Source organism: Lepus europaeus, chromosome 13 (genome assembly GCF_033115175.1).
Source record: "Lepus europaeus isolate LE1 chromosome 13, mLepTim1.pri, whole genome shotgun sequence".
In the NCBI taxonomy this organism is placed as follows: Eukaryota; Metazoa; Chordata; class Mammalia; order Lagomorpha; family Leporidae; genus Lepus; species Lepus europaeus.
Genome location: NC_084839.1, coordinates 34,997,308 through 35,014,538, shown reverse-complemented (window position 1 = coordinate 35,014,538; position 17,231 = coordinate 34,997,308). Strand labels below are relative to the sequence as shown.

General features: G+C 48.1%; 1 protein-coding gene across 1 annotated transcript in view; it reads right to left on the bottom strand.

Moving 5' to 3' along the window:
• The window catches only part of GALM (galactose mutarotase), a 61,487-nt gene extending 51,915 nt beyond the window's left edge, over positions 1-9,572 (bottom strand). The window contains exon 1 of the mRNA XM_062209293.1: positions 9,165-9,572. Within this exon, the coding sequence (XP_062065277.1) occupies positions 9,165-9,354 (190 nt within the window). The 5' untranslated portion in view covers positions 9,355-9,572. The remainder of the gene's footprint in view (positions 1-9,164) is intronic.
• Positions 9,573-17,231: the final 7,659 nt, after the last annotated feature.

The following is a 17,231-nucleotide window of genomic DNA, read 5'->3' as shown; positions in this document are numbered from 1 at the left end:
TGCTCATCTGTAGGTGCCTCAGTGCCTTGCCCAGGGACTAACATAAAAGCTAACACTCACTGAGAACTCCCATGTCCAATCACTGGAAGCGCTCCACATTGTTTATTTGTATTTAAGAGTCAGAGAGTTAGAGAGCTCCCATCCTCTAGATCATTCCCCAGGTGCCTGCGTGGCTGGGGCTGGAGCCAGGGGAGCACAGTCCAGGTCTCCCAAGTGGGTGGCACGTACCCAATGACTTGCACTACCACAGCTGTCTCTCAGGGACTACATTAGCAAGAAGCTGGAGTCAAGAGGTGGAGCAGGAATCAAACCCAGGCACTGCAATATAGGAGGCAGGCATCTTACCCACTGGGCTAAATGCCTGCTCCCTTAAGCACTCTACAAGCAACTCATTCCACCCTCAGAACTGCTTATGCTCTACTTTTTACACGAGGACATGAGATCAGAAACATTAAGTAACCTCCCCCCCAAAACACCTGCTCGTGGAAGAAACCAGATTTGAACCCAAGCAGGCACTCGGATTACTGAGTCAAATGTTCTGTGTTGTTTTTTTTTTCTTTCTTTTTTTGAAAGGCAAAAAGATTTTTTATTCGCTAGTTCAATTTCTAAATTCTTGCAACAGCTGGGACTAGGTTAGGCTGATGTCAGGAACCTGGGACTCAATCCAGGTTGCCCACATTGGTGAGCCATCATTGGCTACTCCCACATTAGCAGGAAGCTGGAATGGGGAGTGACCAGGATTTGAACCCAGGCACTCTGCTCCAACCCCCACTCCGTATTCTTTTTTTTTTTTTGATAGGCAGAGTTAGATAGTGAGAGAGAGAGAGAGAGAGAGGTCTTCCTTATGTTGGTTCACCCCCCAGATGGCTGCTATGGCCAGTGTGCTGCGCCGATCAGAAGCCAGGAGCCAGGTGCTTCCTCCTGGTCTCCCATGCGGGTGCAGAGCCCAAGCACTTGGGCCATCCTCCACTGCACTCCCGGGCCACAGCAGAGAGCTGGACTGGAAGAGGAGCAATTGGGACTGGAACCCGGCACCCCAACCGGGACTAGAACCCGGTGTACCGGCACCACAAGCGGAGGATTAGCCTAGTGAGCTGCGGCGCCGGCCACCACCCCGTATTCTTTTTTTTTTTTAATTTTATTTATTTATTTTTTTGACAGGCAGAGTGGACAGTGAGAGAGAGAGAGAGACAGAGAGAAAGGTCTTCCTTTGCCATTGGTTCACCCTCCAATGGCTGCTGTGGCCGGCGCATCTCGCTGATCTGAAGCCAGGAGCCAGGTGCTTCTCCTGGTCTCCCATGGGGTGCAGGGCCCAAGCACTTGGGCCATCCTCCACTGCACTCCCGGGCCATAGCAGAGAGCTGGCCTGGAAGAGGGGCAACCGGGATAGAATCCGGTGCCCTGACTGTGACTAGAACCCGGTGTGCTGGCACCGCAGGCAGAGGATTAGCCTAGTGAGCCGTGGCGCCCGCCACCTTGTATTCTTAAGCATCACAATACCAGCTATTCCTTGGGATCCTTGAGGGGTTGATTCCAGGGTCCCTCTCTTTGGTACCTCTTATGTAAAATGGCATAGCATCTGCGTATAAACTCCACACATCCTCTTGAGTACTTTAAATTATCTCTAGATTACTCATAATACCTAATACAATGTAAATGCTATGCAAATAGTCATTATACTGCATTGTTTAAGGAATAATGACAAGAAAAAAAGTCTGTACATGTTCAGCACAGAGGTAATTTTTTTCTGAATATTTTGGACCTGAGGCTGGTTGAGTCCACAGATGTAAAGGGCCAACTATATTTGGAAAGCGCAACGCCTCTGGTGGATTGACGTTACTATCATTCCTAGACACAGGCTGGGCGGATCTCTGCCGGCTCCCACCTCTCTCCTCATCCGCCTCTCTTTCTGAAGCTGTAGCTATACCAGCTAACCAAAAGGAGGCCCAAGAGCCAAGCAACCTATTCTTGGTCTGCTTTATCTGCTTTTCAGAAGCTGTAGGATAGAAAAGAGGGTGATAATTTTCCTGTCCATCATAAAGAGTCATGACCCAGGTAAGCATAACAAGTGTTTTTGATCACGGTTTCACACGACATGGGAACCTTCCTTTAGAAGATCCACAGACCTAGGAGAACTGTCCACTCTCACGCTCAGGTTCAGCAAAGCACGGAGAGCCATGCAGAAATGAAATTGAACAAAAAGGGTCTGATCTACCAGTAAGAGCGGGAGCTGGAATACCCCGCAAGGCTTGTCTCTCTTCATTCTTCTTGGCCTCTCTATGCAGCCTTCCTTCCTTATGGGAATGGGCCCAGAATGGTGTGTCAGAGAATTTCCTGATGGCCAACTCTTACATAAAAAAGGTCAGAGAGAGGCCGAGGCCAGTGTTGTGGTGCAGCAGGTTAACTGGCCCCTGCAATGCTGGCATCCCATATGGGTGCTGGTTCCAGTCCCAGCTGCTCCACTTCTGATCCAGCTCCCCGCTAATGTGCCTGGGGAAAGCAGCAGAGGATGGCCCAGGTGCTGGGAGAACCAGATGGAGGTGCAGGCTCCTAACTTTGGCTTGGCCCAGACCCAGCTACTTTGGCCATATTGGGGGTGAACGGGCATATGGAAGACTTTCTCTTTCTGACTCTGCCTCTCAAATAAGTAAACAAATCTTTAAAAAGATGGTAACAAATATTAGGGTAATATTTTCAGGTTCTATGGCTGGCCTTGAGGAAAAGGGGTTCCAGTTTCTATGCCCTGCCTTGGGGAAGAGGAATTCTAATCTCTGAGGCTTGCTTAGGGGAAGAGACTGAGGATGGGAGCCAGAAGGGCAGGAGAAGTCACAGAAACTGTGCTTGTGAGTTCAATACCTTTTGGGTATTATTTTCTGATTCCCAACAAAGCTCAAAAAATATAAAGCTGAATTTTTGTCTAAAAGCTTTTTGACTGCTGCTATTTTTGAGTCTTACCTTGATTCATTCAGCAAATGTGCACTGAGCCCCCACTCTCTGCCAGAGGCATAGCAGGCACTGGAGACAACTACAAACCCAACAGCATGGCTCCTGCCACGTGGGTTCTTCCCTCAGAAAACACTTCCCGGCAGCATCTAATCAGCCACGGAGACAACAAGCTCTTGCCAATTTCTTGGTTGAGATGAATGGCTTTTAAGAATTAAACTAAACCATAAAAGGACGGCCAAAACGGAAAGCGACCAAAAATTTTTTTTTATTAATTTAAAAACTTTTTAAAATGTGTTTCTGAGAGACAGAGAGAGACTGGAAGACACAGAGATCCCATCTGCTGGTTCACTTCCCAGTCCTTGCAATGGCTGAAGCTGGGCTGGGCAGAAGCTGGGAGCCAGGAAATCAACCCTGTCCTCCCAAGTGGGTGTCAGGGATCCAGTACTTGAGCCATCATTGCTGCCTCCCAAGGTGCCCATTACAGGAAGTTGGAATCAGGAACCAGAGCCAATAATCAAACCCATGTACTTCAGTATGGAACCGGGCAGCTCCTCCAATGTTTTTATTTAAAGATTTGCTTATTTGAGGGGCTGGTGCTGTGGTATAGTGGGTAGAACCATCGCCTGCAGTGCCCGCATCCCATACAAGCGGCAGTTTGAGTCCTGGCTGTTCTACTTCTGATCCGGCTCTCTGCTATGGCCTGGGAAAGCAGCACAAGATGGCCCAAGGCCTTGGGCCCCTGCACCTGTGTAGGAGACCCAGAAGAAGCTCCTGGCTCTTGGCTTCAGATCGGCACAGCTCCAGCTGTTGCAGCCATCTAGGGAGTGAACCAACTGATGGAAGACATCTCTCTCTCTTTCTCTCTATAACTCTGCCTTTCAAATAAATAAAATTTTAAAAAAGATTTGCTTATTTGAAAGATAGAGCCTCAGAGAGGAAGAAACAGAAATATATATAGAGAGAGAGTGAGAGAGAGAGCAAGAGCGAGAGCAAGAGCGAGAGAGAGAGATAGATTTTCCATCTGCTGGTTCATTCTCCAAATGGTGGTAACAGCAAGGGTTGAGCCAAGCCAAAGCCAGGAGCCAAGAACTCCACCCAGGTTTCCCACATGAGTGGCACGGGACAAGAAACTTGGGCCATCCTCTACTGCTTCCCCAGGCGCACTAGCAGGGAGCTGGATTGGAAGCAAAGCAGCTGGGACTTGAACCAACACCTAATATGAGTGAGATGCTGGCATCACAAGTGGTGGTTGAATTTGCTGTACCCCAATGCCAGCCCCCTTAACCAATGTTTTAACTGGTAGGCCTAACGCCCACCTCTAAAGTGTAGTTTTGAAATGCGGAAAATACTGTTTTCCAATGAAAAGTTCAAAGTTCCTAGGTCAAGTCATGAATGCTGATTTTATCAGGTCAGGTGCTGGGATGAGGAAAAGAGTAATGTTGCCCTTTTTTCCTGTACAAGGCCCTGGCCAGAATAAAATAATAAATGCTTAACCATGGGACGTGGCCCTTACACTCCTCCAACTCCTCCAACTAACCAAACTATGACACCCTTCTGGAACAACCCAAACCTTAGCCAGAGTGCTCTGAAATATTACAAAAAAAAAAAAAAAAAAAAAAAAAAGGAGCTATTTTCACTCAAAACTTCTACCTCCCAAATGCTTTGACTTTCGCTATATGAGGAAAACAAACTTTAGTCAACAGTCACTTTGATCATTCCAGATGTTTTATATATATTTTTTAATGGCTGCTGGCTATCCCAGATGTGTCACCATGCTATGTTTTTGCAGGGCTAACAAGGCAAAACAAAAAGTTCTAGTATGGGGCCAGCACTGTGGTACAGTGGGCTAAGCATCCGCCTGTGGTGCCGGCATCCCATATGGGCCCCAGTATGTGTCCCAGCTGCTCCTGTTCCAATTCAGCTCTCTGCTCTGGCCTGGGAAAGCAGGAGGAGGGCTGCATGCACGTGGGAGACCCTGAAGAAGCTCCTGGCTCTTGGCTTTGGATGAGTCCAGCTCTGGTCCTTGTGGCCACTTTGGGAGTGAACCAGTGGATGGAAGATCTTTCTCTCTGGCTTTTCCTCTCTCTGTCTGTAACTCTATGTCTCAAATAAATAAATAAATCTTTTTTTAAAAAAATCCTAGTAGTATGAGGGAAGATTTTGAGGGCAGAGGATGAGGAAGGGATAAAAATGATGAACTATTATGCCTCTTGGGTGAGAGGCACATCGCATACGTGGTCAGATAGTCAGACACATACACAGTCCATAGCACTTTGAATCATCACGATTCACTTGTTTCAGGTGAGGGAATATGGCTGGAGAGATCAGATCACCTGCCATGGTCACACAGCTTAGAGACCAGCAGAGAGGTAAACCAGGAATCGGCTGGCGCCGTGGCTTAACAGGCTAATCCTCCACCTTGCGGCGCCAGCACACTGGGTTCTAGTCCCGGTTGGGGCGCTGGATTCTATCCCGGTTGCCCCTCTTCCAGGCCAGCTCTCTGCTGTGGCCCGGGAGTGCAGTGGAGGATGGCCCAAGTCTTTGGGCCCTGCACCCCATGGGAGACCAGGAGAAGCACCTGGATCCTGGCTTAGATGCGCTGGCCACGGTGGCCATTGGAGGGCCATTGGAGGGTGAACCAACGGCAAAAAGGAAGACCTTTCCCTCTGTCTCTCTCTCTTTCACTATCCACTCTGCCTATCAAAAAAAAAAAAACCACACACACACACACACACAAAACAGAAATCCTCAGTGTGCCCAGCTAGCACACTCGGGCATTTGCAACACTCAGCTGCAGCCTCCTTCCCCAGCCCATCTTCCAAACCCAGGCTTTCTAAAAGTACTAAGTTTATTTTTTCTATTTTTTCCATAATGGCTCTAATGGCTGTATTTTCCATAATGGCAGTAATAGCTGGTGTTTGGTGCTAAGTGGGAGGAAAATGAAAGGGAAGGAATCTCACTCACTGTATGGGTAGACTGTTTATACCCAGGGCTTATAAGCGAATATTCTCATCATAGATTGACAGAAGTCATAATGACTGTGGGTGGGACATGCTGATGGAAAACATTTTTCTTTTTAACAGAACAACTCACAGGAGGCATTACTGATTTTTTAGGCTGTAACTAAAAGATTGTATAATTTACCTCTTTATTATTCTACAAAAGAAGGGTCTCGTTTTCCCAGGGAGAAATTGAACCGTTCTGACCTCCGGTTATGGCTATCATCCAGAAAGTTTATATAACCTATCTGGGAAACTACAGACTGTTCACATCCACTCTGGCAGCTACAAAAGGCCCACGTCTCATGGAATTATTCATGCTCAGCTCTTCTGGCTCAAGAGGTTTTTGGCACATGGTATTATCTTAACATTATTTGCCTCCATTCATTGATACGACTATACACTTACGTCCTTAGCCATTTCAGAATAACATACAATTAAAAGCAGGTCCTTTCCTATCCCTGCACCCAGCTTCTGAGAGTCCTTACTGCAGGACTACCTGTGACCAGTTTCTTAACACAGCTTTTAATACATCAGAATTGATTAGCATAGTAGTAGAGGGCCATCTCTTGTTTCTCTGTGTGGCAATACTAAAAGAATCCACACAAAAAAAACTGCAAGGCCATAAAAAGGGAACTAGGGCTCACAGCAACCTTGAAGATGGCTAAACATATCAAAAAGTGTTACTTAACATCCTGGGGTTCCCTCCCTACCCAGTTTCTTCTCTTTTGAAAAGAGTTTGCTTTCCTTTTAAAATAATCAAATGATTTAAACTGCAGCACAAGAATGAGAATGTCCAACTTGATCCAGCCTCTAGAAAGATATTTCAAAACTTTGATTTGCCCTGGCATTTTGTGAAACTTGTGATGCATCCCAATAAGGAAACACTGTTGAACATTCGCAAGAGCTCTTGGTAACAGGGAAGGCAATAAGATACTGACCGCATCACTGCACTCTCAGGCGAGTGAAGGCCTTTTCTTCCTTTTAAGAACATTTGAGGGGCCGGCATTGTGGCTAAGCTGCCCACTGTGATGCGGGTACCCCAAACGAGCTCCACTTCCAACACAACTCCCTGCTAATGAGCCTGGGAAGGCAGTGAAGATGGCCCAAGGACCTGGGCCTCTGCCTTCCATGTAGGAGACCCCGATGGTGTTCCAGGCTGCAGGCTTTGGCCCGCCTCAACCCTGGCCAATGCAGCCATTTGGAGAGTGAACTACCACACCACATGGTTCTCTCTCTCTCTCTAACTCTTTCAAATAAATAAATCTTTAAAAAGAAAAACAAAAACAAACATTTGGGGATAACTCTTTCACCAAGACTATCACAAGGGTTACAGACTCACAGGGACAACCATGGCAATGGCCTGGCCCCACTGGCCCTTCCGTGCCTATCAAGAAACCTGCTTCCCAGCCGTCATGTCACTGCAGCGTGCGCGTCCCAGGAATTCCAAAGACACCTTGTGCTTCTAGATCTGCATGACTCTTCCATCTGAACTAAAAACGGCAAGAAGTGGAGGAGGAGAGAGCGCATCACCACGGGGCTGACAGTACCTCTCTGAGCCACGGCAAACGGGGCATAAGTGCAGATGCCCACGGCTTAGCAGCTCCACTGATTCTGGAACTCTGGGCCATCTATCCAATTCTCCCTCGACTCCCTCGACTGAGCGAGTTTGCATGAGTCAAGTCATCTCTCTGTGATTGTTTCCGCCTAGAAAATGGTCCTGCTACTAGCAGGCAGAGGTGACTCAGCAAAATGCTTCCAGAGAGCCCTCTTTGATCGCCTGCCAGCCCTGTCGCCTCCTGATTCGGAAGATGTTTTCCCCAGAAGTTGGAGGGGAGTGCAACCCATTCTCCCTCTCCTCCTTGCACCATTGAGTCTCCTCTAACAGACTCCTGTGAGCTACCTAGGGAATTCTGCACAAGGAGGCCACCCCACCCCGCCTTCTCCAAGCCATGCTGTGGCGAAGTGGGTTAAAGCCCTGGCCTGTAAGCGCCGGCATCCCATATGGGTGCTGGTTCTAGTACTGGCTGCTCCTCTTCTGATCCAGCTCTCTGCTACGGCCTGGGAAAGCAATAGAAGATGGCCCAAGTCCTTGGGCCCCTGCACCTGCCTGGGAGACCCAGAAGAAGCTCCTGGCTCCTGGCTTTGGATTGGCGCAGCTCCAGCTATTGCAGCCATCTGGAGAGTGAACCAGCGGATGGAAGACCTCTCTGTCTCCACCTCTCTCTGTAACTCTTTCAAATAAATTTAAAAAATACATATATTAAAAAAAAAAAGTGAGACACGACATGGGATCCTCAGATATATCCTTAGGAAAAAGTCTATTACAGAAACAGGGAGCACATTTCAGATTCCTAAGGGGGAAAAAAACAAAACTCTCGCCGGGTTCTGTGGACCCCAAACCAGGAGCCAAGTTACAACTCTAAAAAAATCAAACAGACAGAAAGACACACCAAAAGGAAAACCTCAAACCTCCTCTGAGCAGACGCTGCCCGCACCCCCACCACGGAGCAGAGCGCACTATTTTTCCGTCGCCCTCGGCCAGGTTTATTTCAGACCTCTTGGTCTGTCTAGTACAGCACGGGGCCAAGGGAGCTCCCGCATACATTTGCTTTGCGGCAAAGTCTGTATCCCCAGCTTAAACTGAAGGCCCCTGGAAGGCGGGAACCTTGTCTCTTGTGGAATGGGCTCACTGCACGAACAGTTTTTAAATGCAGGGATCCCTCCACGACTTTGCCCAGGGATTCCCACGGGATGAAAGTCCATCCTGGTTCGAAGGAGACCTCCTTTCTAGACACCGAATGGGTGGGTGTTCGCTGTTTGGCTGGCAGTCGCGGGTGCTGGGTGCTAAACCCTGGAGACCAGAGCAGCCAGCAGCTTCTCCCCAAAACTCACACTCAGCCTGGCCTCCGAGACAAGTCTGAGAAAGGAAGTAGAAGCCGCCGCCCACGGGCAGCGCCGGGAGGCACACCCCCTCCTGCCTGCAGCGCCCCTGCCCCGAGGGGCATCCGGCAGTTCAAAGGTCGCCGGAATGAGTAACCAGAGGCCAAGTCCTACGGCCATTTCTATTCATTTTGTGCTTTCTCCCAGCACGGGCTCGCCACACCACTCTGCGCTGGCGTTGGACGGTCCCAGGCACCGGGACTTCCTCTCGCTGGCTCCCCGTGCCCGCCTCGCCCACGGTCGGTCTGGAGCGCGGGTCCCAGGTGTGCAACCCACCTTCCAACTCGGCAAAGCCGAGCACCACGTCTGAGACGCTCCCCTGCCTGTCTTTGACCTCCAGGGCGGTGATGGTGCAGCCCCAGGAGATGATGTCCACCCTCAGCAGCTCTGACTGCAGCTGGAACTTCTCCACCGTCCCTGCGCCCGAGGGCAGCTCCCCAAACACGGTTCTGGTCACCGAAACCATTGGGAAAGTTCGGGCTCTTCCAACTCGGGGCGTCCAGCCGGGAGCGCGTCCGGTTTCTTGGAGAAGGGGCGGGACCGAGCTCACACTCCTCCCCTTCCACGCCTGGATTTAGGGAGTGACGGCTCCTGCAAAAAAGACCCTCTGGGGCCTTTCTCTACCGTTCGTCTGCCTGAGGGTGACTGGAAGGCAAACTTTGCAGCCAGCCTCGCTGTCCTCTTCCTTTGCCCACCCTGGCTGCACGGCATGTTGGGAATGGTAGTCTTTGGGCGGTGACATTGCATTTCGGGGCCTGTAGTCTTTGTAAATTCAAATCCCGATTCACCCGCTTCGCCCACACGGCTTCCTCAACCTGCGCCGAGCTGGTCATTGAAGTGAAAGGCGGAGAGAGCAAAGTTAGGGACCGTGAGGGGGGATCGCAGGTGTTGGGGTGGGGGAGGGGATATTCTGGTTTTCACTATTTGTACTGCAGTAGGTTAGAGAGGGGTAGGTCAGTGCAGGTCCTCAGCACACGACTGACTAAAGAGCCCTTCTTTTTGGCCCACAGTGTGGAGACCTGGCCTGCTGAAGCCACTGCCCAGAGAGGAGGAGTAGCCTCCCCAGGGCCGGGTAGCTAGAGCAGGCTTTTGTTCTATGGAGGTGATCAGAGACAGCTGTGGACTTTTTCTTCGGAGGAAAGGAAGGGACCTTGGTCTCCTGCCCCTTCAAGTTCCTTTAAGCGGATGCGAGGGTGTGGGTGGGGTGAGGTGGGATGTCCACATCCCATGTTAGAGAGCCTGGGTTCCAGTCCCAGCTCCACTGCATTCCAGCTTCCCACTAATATGTCCCGAAAGGCTGCAGGTGACAGCTCCAGTCATTGGGTCCCTGCCACCCATGCAGAGGGCGCTGATGGAATCCCTGGCTCCTGGTTTCAGCCTGATTGGTTCAGTCCTGACTGTTGTGGGCAGTTGGGGAGTGAACCAGCAGATGGGAAATCTCTGTCTCTCTGCCTTAAAGATGATTAATTAACAATTTATAAAAAAAAAAAAAAGGAGGGTGCTGGGGCCAGCACTGTGGCATAGCTGGTAAAGCCACCACCTGCAGTGCCTGCATCCCACATGGGCGCCAGTTCGAGACCTGGCTGCTCCACTTCCGATCCAGCTCTCTGCTATGGCCTGGGACTGGGAAAGCAGTGGAAGATGGCTTAAGTGCTTGGGCCCCTGCACCTCCGTGGGATACCAGGAAGAAGCTCCTGACTCCTGGCTTTGGATCTACCCAGCTCCAGCCCTTGCGGTCATTTGGGGGAGTGAACAAGCAAATGGAAGATCTTTCTCTGTAACTCTGCCTTTCAAGTAAATAAATAAATCTTTAAAAAAAAAAAAAAAAGGAAGGGGAGAATGAAGGTAAAACAAGTGTTTGTTGAGGTCCCTTTAGATGGCAGGTACTGTGCCTTTGCTATCTCCTTTTCCAACAGTAGGAAGAAGTTTTGGAGACTGTCCAGCTGGGCGGGGAAAGACCCTGAGGTCAGTGAACAGTTGTCTTGCCTTACTGTGCTCAGAACTGTTAAATGCGTGTTCCCAGACCTCCTCCTGGCCTGCTAATGCTGGGCGTCCAGGTGAGTCAGCATTTCTCACACTCCCCAGGTTATTCTAATGCAGACGATCTGGGACCAGATTTAAAGAGATATGTGTATTGCTGTAAGGATTGATGACTAATCTCAGGGTTTTTTAGTTTGTTTGTTTTTTGTTTTCCCCCCAAAATAGATTGTGAAAGCAGAGGACTAAGATAAAGCTATTAAAGGTCTCACTAGGATTGTGAGATAAAGTTCAGGCATCTTTGGATTTCTTTACTAAATCTGGCAACTCTAGAAGGTACTGGGCCCAGGAAGGAGGAGGGTGCTGGGAGTCTAAAGACACGATTTGCTCCACTCTGCAGAATCCATTTGTCTATGCCTGATGCTGCTTTTGGCTTGGTTCCTGGGTACTTCGGAGGGCGTCCAACTAGACTGCGTTGAGCACAGAAGTGCCTCTGTGATTAGGAAATTAGGAGAATTGGGGTCATGTTCCTGGAATCAGGTGCTAATAAAATATAACTGTCGGCCGGCGCTGCAGCTCAATAGGCTAATCCTCCGCCTGTGGCGCCGGCACACCAGGTTCTAGCCCCAGTCGGGGTGCCGGATTCTGTCCCGGTTGCCCCTCTTCCAGGCCAGCTCTCTGCTGTGGCCCGGGAGTGCAGTGGAGGATGGCCCAAGTGCTTGGGCCCTGCACCCACATGGGAGACCAGGAGAAGCACCTGGCTCCTGGCTTTGGATCAGTGCAGTGCCCCGGCCGCAGCGGCCATTGGGGGGTGAACCAATGGAAAAGGAAGACCTTTCTCTCTCTCTCTCTCTCACTGTCCACTCTGCCTGTCCAAAAAAATATATATATATATTATGTGTATTATATATATATATATAAAAAACTGTCTCTCAGCCCTTTCTGCCTCTGTAATTGAAGGAATATTTAGCATTCTTGCCACAGTCTGGCCTCACTCACCGAGCAAGGGGAATTCTGATAGCAAGGAAAAAGAGCTTGCAACAGGCTTTGGGGAAAGTGCCACGAACAACAGCATCAAGACCCAAGGAAGTCAAATTACAGAGCACACCACACTCAGCTGATAACCAACAGGCACTCCCCCCTGCTGCCTCCTTCATCAGAAATTCTCATCAGCCCACTTCACGTTTGTGGCTGACTCACACACAAGCCCTTTTGGCAATGCTGTGTTAGCAAGGATATCTTAGAATCTCTTCTGTGAGCAAGAAAACCACATTTTTTTCTTAGCCTACAGTTCTCAAAGTTCTGCCAAGCTCAAGCTGTCACAGGAAGAAATGCATGCATTTGAGGGGCCTGGCACCTAGTGTCATCAGGGAAGGTCTTGCTTCTCAGCTTGGTAGAGAAAGAAGCACTCTGGTGCCGGCGCTGTGGTGTAGCAGGTAAAGTTGCTGCCTGGAGTGTCAGCATCCCATATGGGCGCCGGTTCCGGTCTCGGCTGCTCCACTTCCGATCCAGCTCTCTGCTATGGCCTGGGAAAGCAGTAGCAAAACAGTAGAAGATGGCCCAAGTCCTTGGGCCCCTGCACCCGCATGAGAGACTCGGAAGAAGCACCTGGCTCTTGGCTTTGGATCTTCGCAGCTCTGGCTGTTGTGGTCATTTGGGGAGTGAACCAGCAGATGGAAGACCTTTCTCTCTCTCTCTCTGCTTCTGCCTCTCTGTAACTCTGCCTTTCAAATAAATCTAAAAAGAGAGAGAGAATGAAGCATCCCTGATGTCATCCTAACATGTAAGGAGTATACTCCTTGATTTCCTTTTCCTTTCTCCTTGAAGGGTGTACCATATTGTCCTAAATAGGAATAACTGTGCTTAAGTCAGCTGTCAGGCCTAAACCTGTATTTTCCCTACCTAAATATCTCATTTTCTTAATCCCACAGTGATACTCTTAAAAAAAAAAGCCTAAAAATAGAGGCGAATTCTCCCCATCTTCAGGGAGATCAGAAGCGAGGGCGTAATCTAGAAAATGAAGCATTGTGAAATTCTAGGAGGTATTTATTTTTGCATTTGGAGTACAGCCTGCAGGTGAGATTGTGTAGAAAGGGTACACAGAGCAGGACATTTATGTGAAGGAAGAATTATTTCAAGTGGGTATCTTTTCCTGGCCTGGGAAGCCAGGGATGAGGCTGTCTGGGCCCTTGGACCCCGCCCCCCTCCCCCAGGGTTCTCATTCTGTACAGAAATTTCAGTCTGTTCAGTCTGGCAGTCTGTTCTGGCCCCTGTCAGATCCTGGGTTCATAAACACAGCTCTGAGGCCTTCACTATGGATCGGCTGCTCTGCTGGGGAAAGCCTCTGGGATAGCATAAATGAATCCACAGTTAGTCTAGAGAGAGACCTGAAACAGATTCTCTTCCTTTAGGTTGATTCATTGTCTCAGGCCTGTTCTCTTTCTCATGTCCATGAATGCCAATGGTGTTTACTGTCTTGTCTTCTCAGTGGGCACTCAGTATTAATTCATTCTCTTAGATCATTCCTCGTCTTTCCATTTTTTGTTGTTGTATACTCAACTCTTGGCTCTGAGAGTCAATATTTTGACCTACATATTTTTTTGTAATCCAAATTTATCATCCTTGCTTTCAGATGGAAACTACCTGTACAAAAAATAACTTATATTTGCATGAGGTAGAATTCATAGTTCAATTAAACTCAATTTGTTTTTTATTGACACAAGATGACTGTACATACTTATTAAATACCATGTGATAATTAGATACATCAATACAAGTAATGATCCAACCAGGGTAATTAGCATTTCCATCTTCTTAAATATTATTTCCTTGTTCAAGTCAATTTCATCAACACTTTTGGAGCAGCTGGGGGGGTATTATGGGGAGCATGGGAGGAGGTATTTGGGTGGATGGAATTTGAATGTGTAGCATCTTATTTATTCATCCAATATCTAATGAGGGTATCCTGGGCACTATGCTATGTGCTGGTTATGCATTGATAAGTAGAACATGATCTTTGCCTTCAAAGAACCTATGGTTTAATGCGATAAAAATCTTCATGTCCATCCCCTATAAAAATGTCAAAATTTGGTACCAGCCAGTGTTGGATTAAACAAGGGGAAGTGGCCTCCAGATAGTTGTAATTTCTGCCTTATTGAGATTCTATTAGAATTCTCTAGAACAAAGCACAGTGACTGTCACATATTAAATACTCTCTCAAACAGTAATCATTGAGGGGGCCTGCATTGAGGCATAGCAAGTAAAGCCACTGCCTGCAATGCTGACATCCCATATGAGCACCAGATGGAGTTCCAGATGCTCCACTTCCAATTCAGATCCCTGTTAATGAGCCTGGGAGAGCAGTGGAGGATGCACCCATGTGGGAGACCTGGAAGCTCCTGGCTCCTGGCATCAGTCTGGCCCATCCCTGGCCATTACAGCCATCTGGGAAGTGAACCAGCAGATGGGAGATTTCTCTATGTCTCTCCCTGTCTCTCTCTATAACTCTGCCTTTCAAATAAACAAAATAAATCTTTAAAAAAAATCATTGAATGATGATGCAACCATATGTACAAACAATGTTGTAGTGAAGAATTGACCCTGGTATCAAACTACTTGGTTTTTTAAAAATTTTATTTAAGTTATATAAGTTTCATGTATTTCACATATACAGATTTAGGAATATAGTGATACTTCCTATCCTACCCTCCCTCCCACCCACACTCTAACCCTTCTTCCTCCTCCCTTTCCCATTTCCACTCTTAGTTTTTACAAGGATCTACTTTCAGTTTACTTAATGATCATAAAGTTAACCCTACACTAAGTAAAAGAGGAAATATTTGGGCAATTTGTTCGATCACTTTGAACCTCAGTTTTCTCATCTATAAAATTGGAATAATATCATATGACTGGCCCATCCATCCACTTAATATTTTTTATTTATTTATTGTTTGAAAGGCATACACAGAGAGAGAGAGAGAGACAGACACAGAGAGAGACAGAGAGAGAGAGAGAGAGAGAGAGAGAGAGAAACAGAGAGAAATCACCCACCTGCTGGTTCAGTCCCCAAATGCCAGCAACAGCTAGAGAAGGGCCAAGCCATAGTCAGGAGCTGGGAACTCAATCCGAGTCTCCCACATTGATGGCAGGGAGCCGACTACTTGAGCCATCACCTGCTGTCTCCCCTGGTGTGCATCAGCAAGAAGCTGGAATAGGGAACAGATATGGACTCAAACTTAGGCACTCTAATATGGGATGTAGGCATCCCAAACAGTGGCTTCACCACTGCACCAGACTCCTGTCTCCAATTATTTGATTGTAAATAAACATAAGGTGCTAATGAGCAACTGGTCACCATGATAAAGGCTCCTGTGTAACAGGCAATATTATCTGATAGAGAAACAGAGACTTAGAGAGGTTAAGTCACTTATTCAAGGTCATGTGATCAGTAAATGAGAAAGCCAAGATGTGTTCCTGGGCTACTTAACTGCACAGATAGGAGCACTTACCCCTCCCTCATAGGCTGCCTGGTACTGTGGTCACTGAGAACAAAGATGCCGAAGGGCTCTGTAATTCCAAGTCACTGTGTCGCTCTAACACATGACAGCAATGTAAAATGTTTATCTTCTGATTCTAAGGTCATTACAAGGTTTAAAAATCATTTTCTTGAATAAGGTCACATTGCATTCACTTACTGTAAGTAAGAAAAAGGCCCAAGGAGAAGAGCTAGGTTTTAATACCCACAGATCCTGGAAAACAAGGCATTAATCACCTTTGAACCTGTAATTTACTCATTTGTCCTTATTCTTGTAGTTCTCCAGCCAAGAAAACAGAAGCTCTGAGAGAGTGGTAGGCCCCTGATACATATTTGTTGAATGAATGCTGTGAAACATCTCTCACACACGGCTGGTGCAAATCTTAGATGGTAAAACCACCCTGGAGGACATGTGGTCAATAGCTAGCACAGACAAATCGCATATAGCGTAACCATCACCCATGACCCAGCAGTTCCATCCCACAGAACATACTGTACGTGATCTTTTGTATACTTAAGAATATATAGGGGCTGGCATTGTGGCATAGCAGGTTAAGCCACCACCTGTGACACAGGCATCTCAGCACTGGTTCACTCCCCAAATAGCCACAATGGCTAGAGCTGGGTTGATCCAAAGTCAGGCACCAGGAGATTCTTCCAGGCCTCCCACGTGGGTGCAATAGCCCAAGCACTTGGGCCATCTTCTACTAGTTTTCCAGGTCATAAGTGGAGAGCTGGGTTGAAAGTGGAACAGCCCCACTTCCAATCCAGCTCTCTGCTGTGGCCTGGGAAAGCAGTAGCAAAGCAGTAGAAGATGGCCCAAGTCCTTGGGCCCCTGCACCCATGTGAGAGACCTGGAGGAAGCTCCTGGTTCCCGGCTTTGGATCAGTGCAGCTCTGGCCGTTGTGGCCAATTGGAGAGTGAACCAGCAGATAGAAGACCTCTCTCTCTCTGCCTCTCCTTCTCTGTGTAACTCAGACTTTCAAATAAATAAATAAATAAATCTATCTATCTTAGGGGCCGGCGCCATGGTTCACTTGGTTAATCTTCCGCCTGTGGCGCCAGCATCCCATATGGGTGCTGGTTCTAGTCCTGGTTGCTCCTTTTCCAGTCCAGCTTTCTGCTGTGGCCTGGGAAAGCAGCACAAGATGGCCAAAATTGAATATAATATATGGCTACTGTTCAAACAAAAAGAAGGTGAAAATAAATTAGACTTACTCCTCTGTAATTCACTTTTTTTTTTTTTTGACAGGCAGAGTGGACAGTGAAAGAGAGAGACAGAGAGAAAGGTCTTCCTTTGCCGTTGGTTCACCCTCCAATAGCTGCGGCGGCTGGCGCGCTGCGGCTGGCGCACCGCACTGATCCGATGGCAGGAGCCAGGTGCTTCTCCTGGTCTCCCATGGGGTGCAGGGCCCAAGCACTTGGGCCATCCTCCACTGCCTTCCCAGGCCACAGCAGAGAGCTGACCTGGAAGAGGGGCAACCGGGATAGAATCTGGCACCCCAACCGGGACTAGAACCTGGTGTGCCGGCGCTGCTAGACGGAGGATTAGCCTAGTGAGCCGAGGCGCCGGCTGTAATTCACTTTTGTCACTTACCCAGTGTGGACTCTTTTCCATATCAGAGTGCATAACTTTCCTTATGATAACTGCAGTGTTTTGCACTGTGTAAACCTACCATGATTTGTTCTTTATCAATGGGCTTTCAGGTTGCTATCAGCATTGAGGAGTATAAGAAATACAGTCCTAGATGCCTATGTGCATATTGCTTTATGCACTTAGGCAGGAATGAAGGTAGAACAGATTCCTACCAGAATTGCTGGATCAGAGGAAA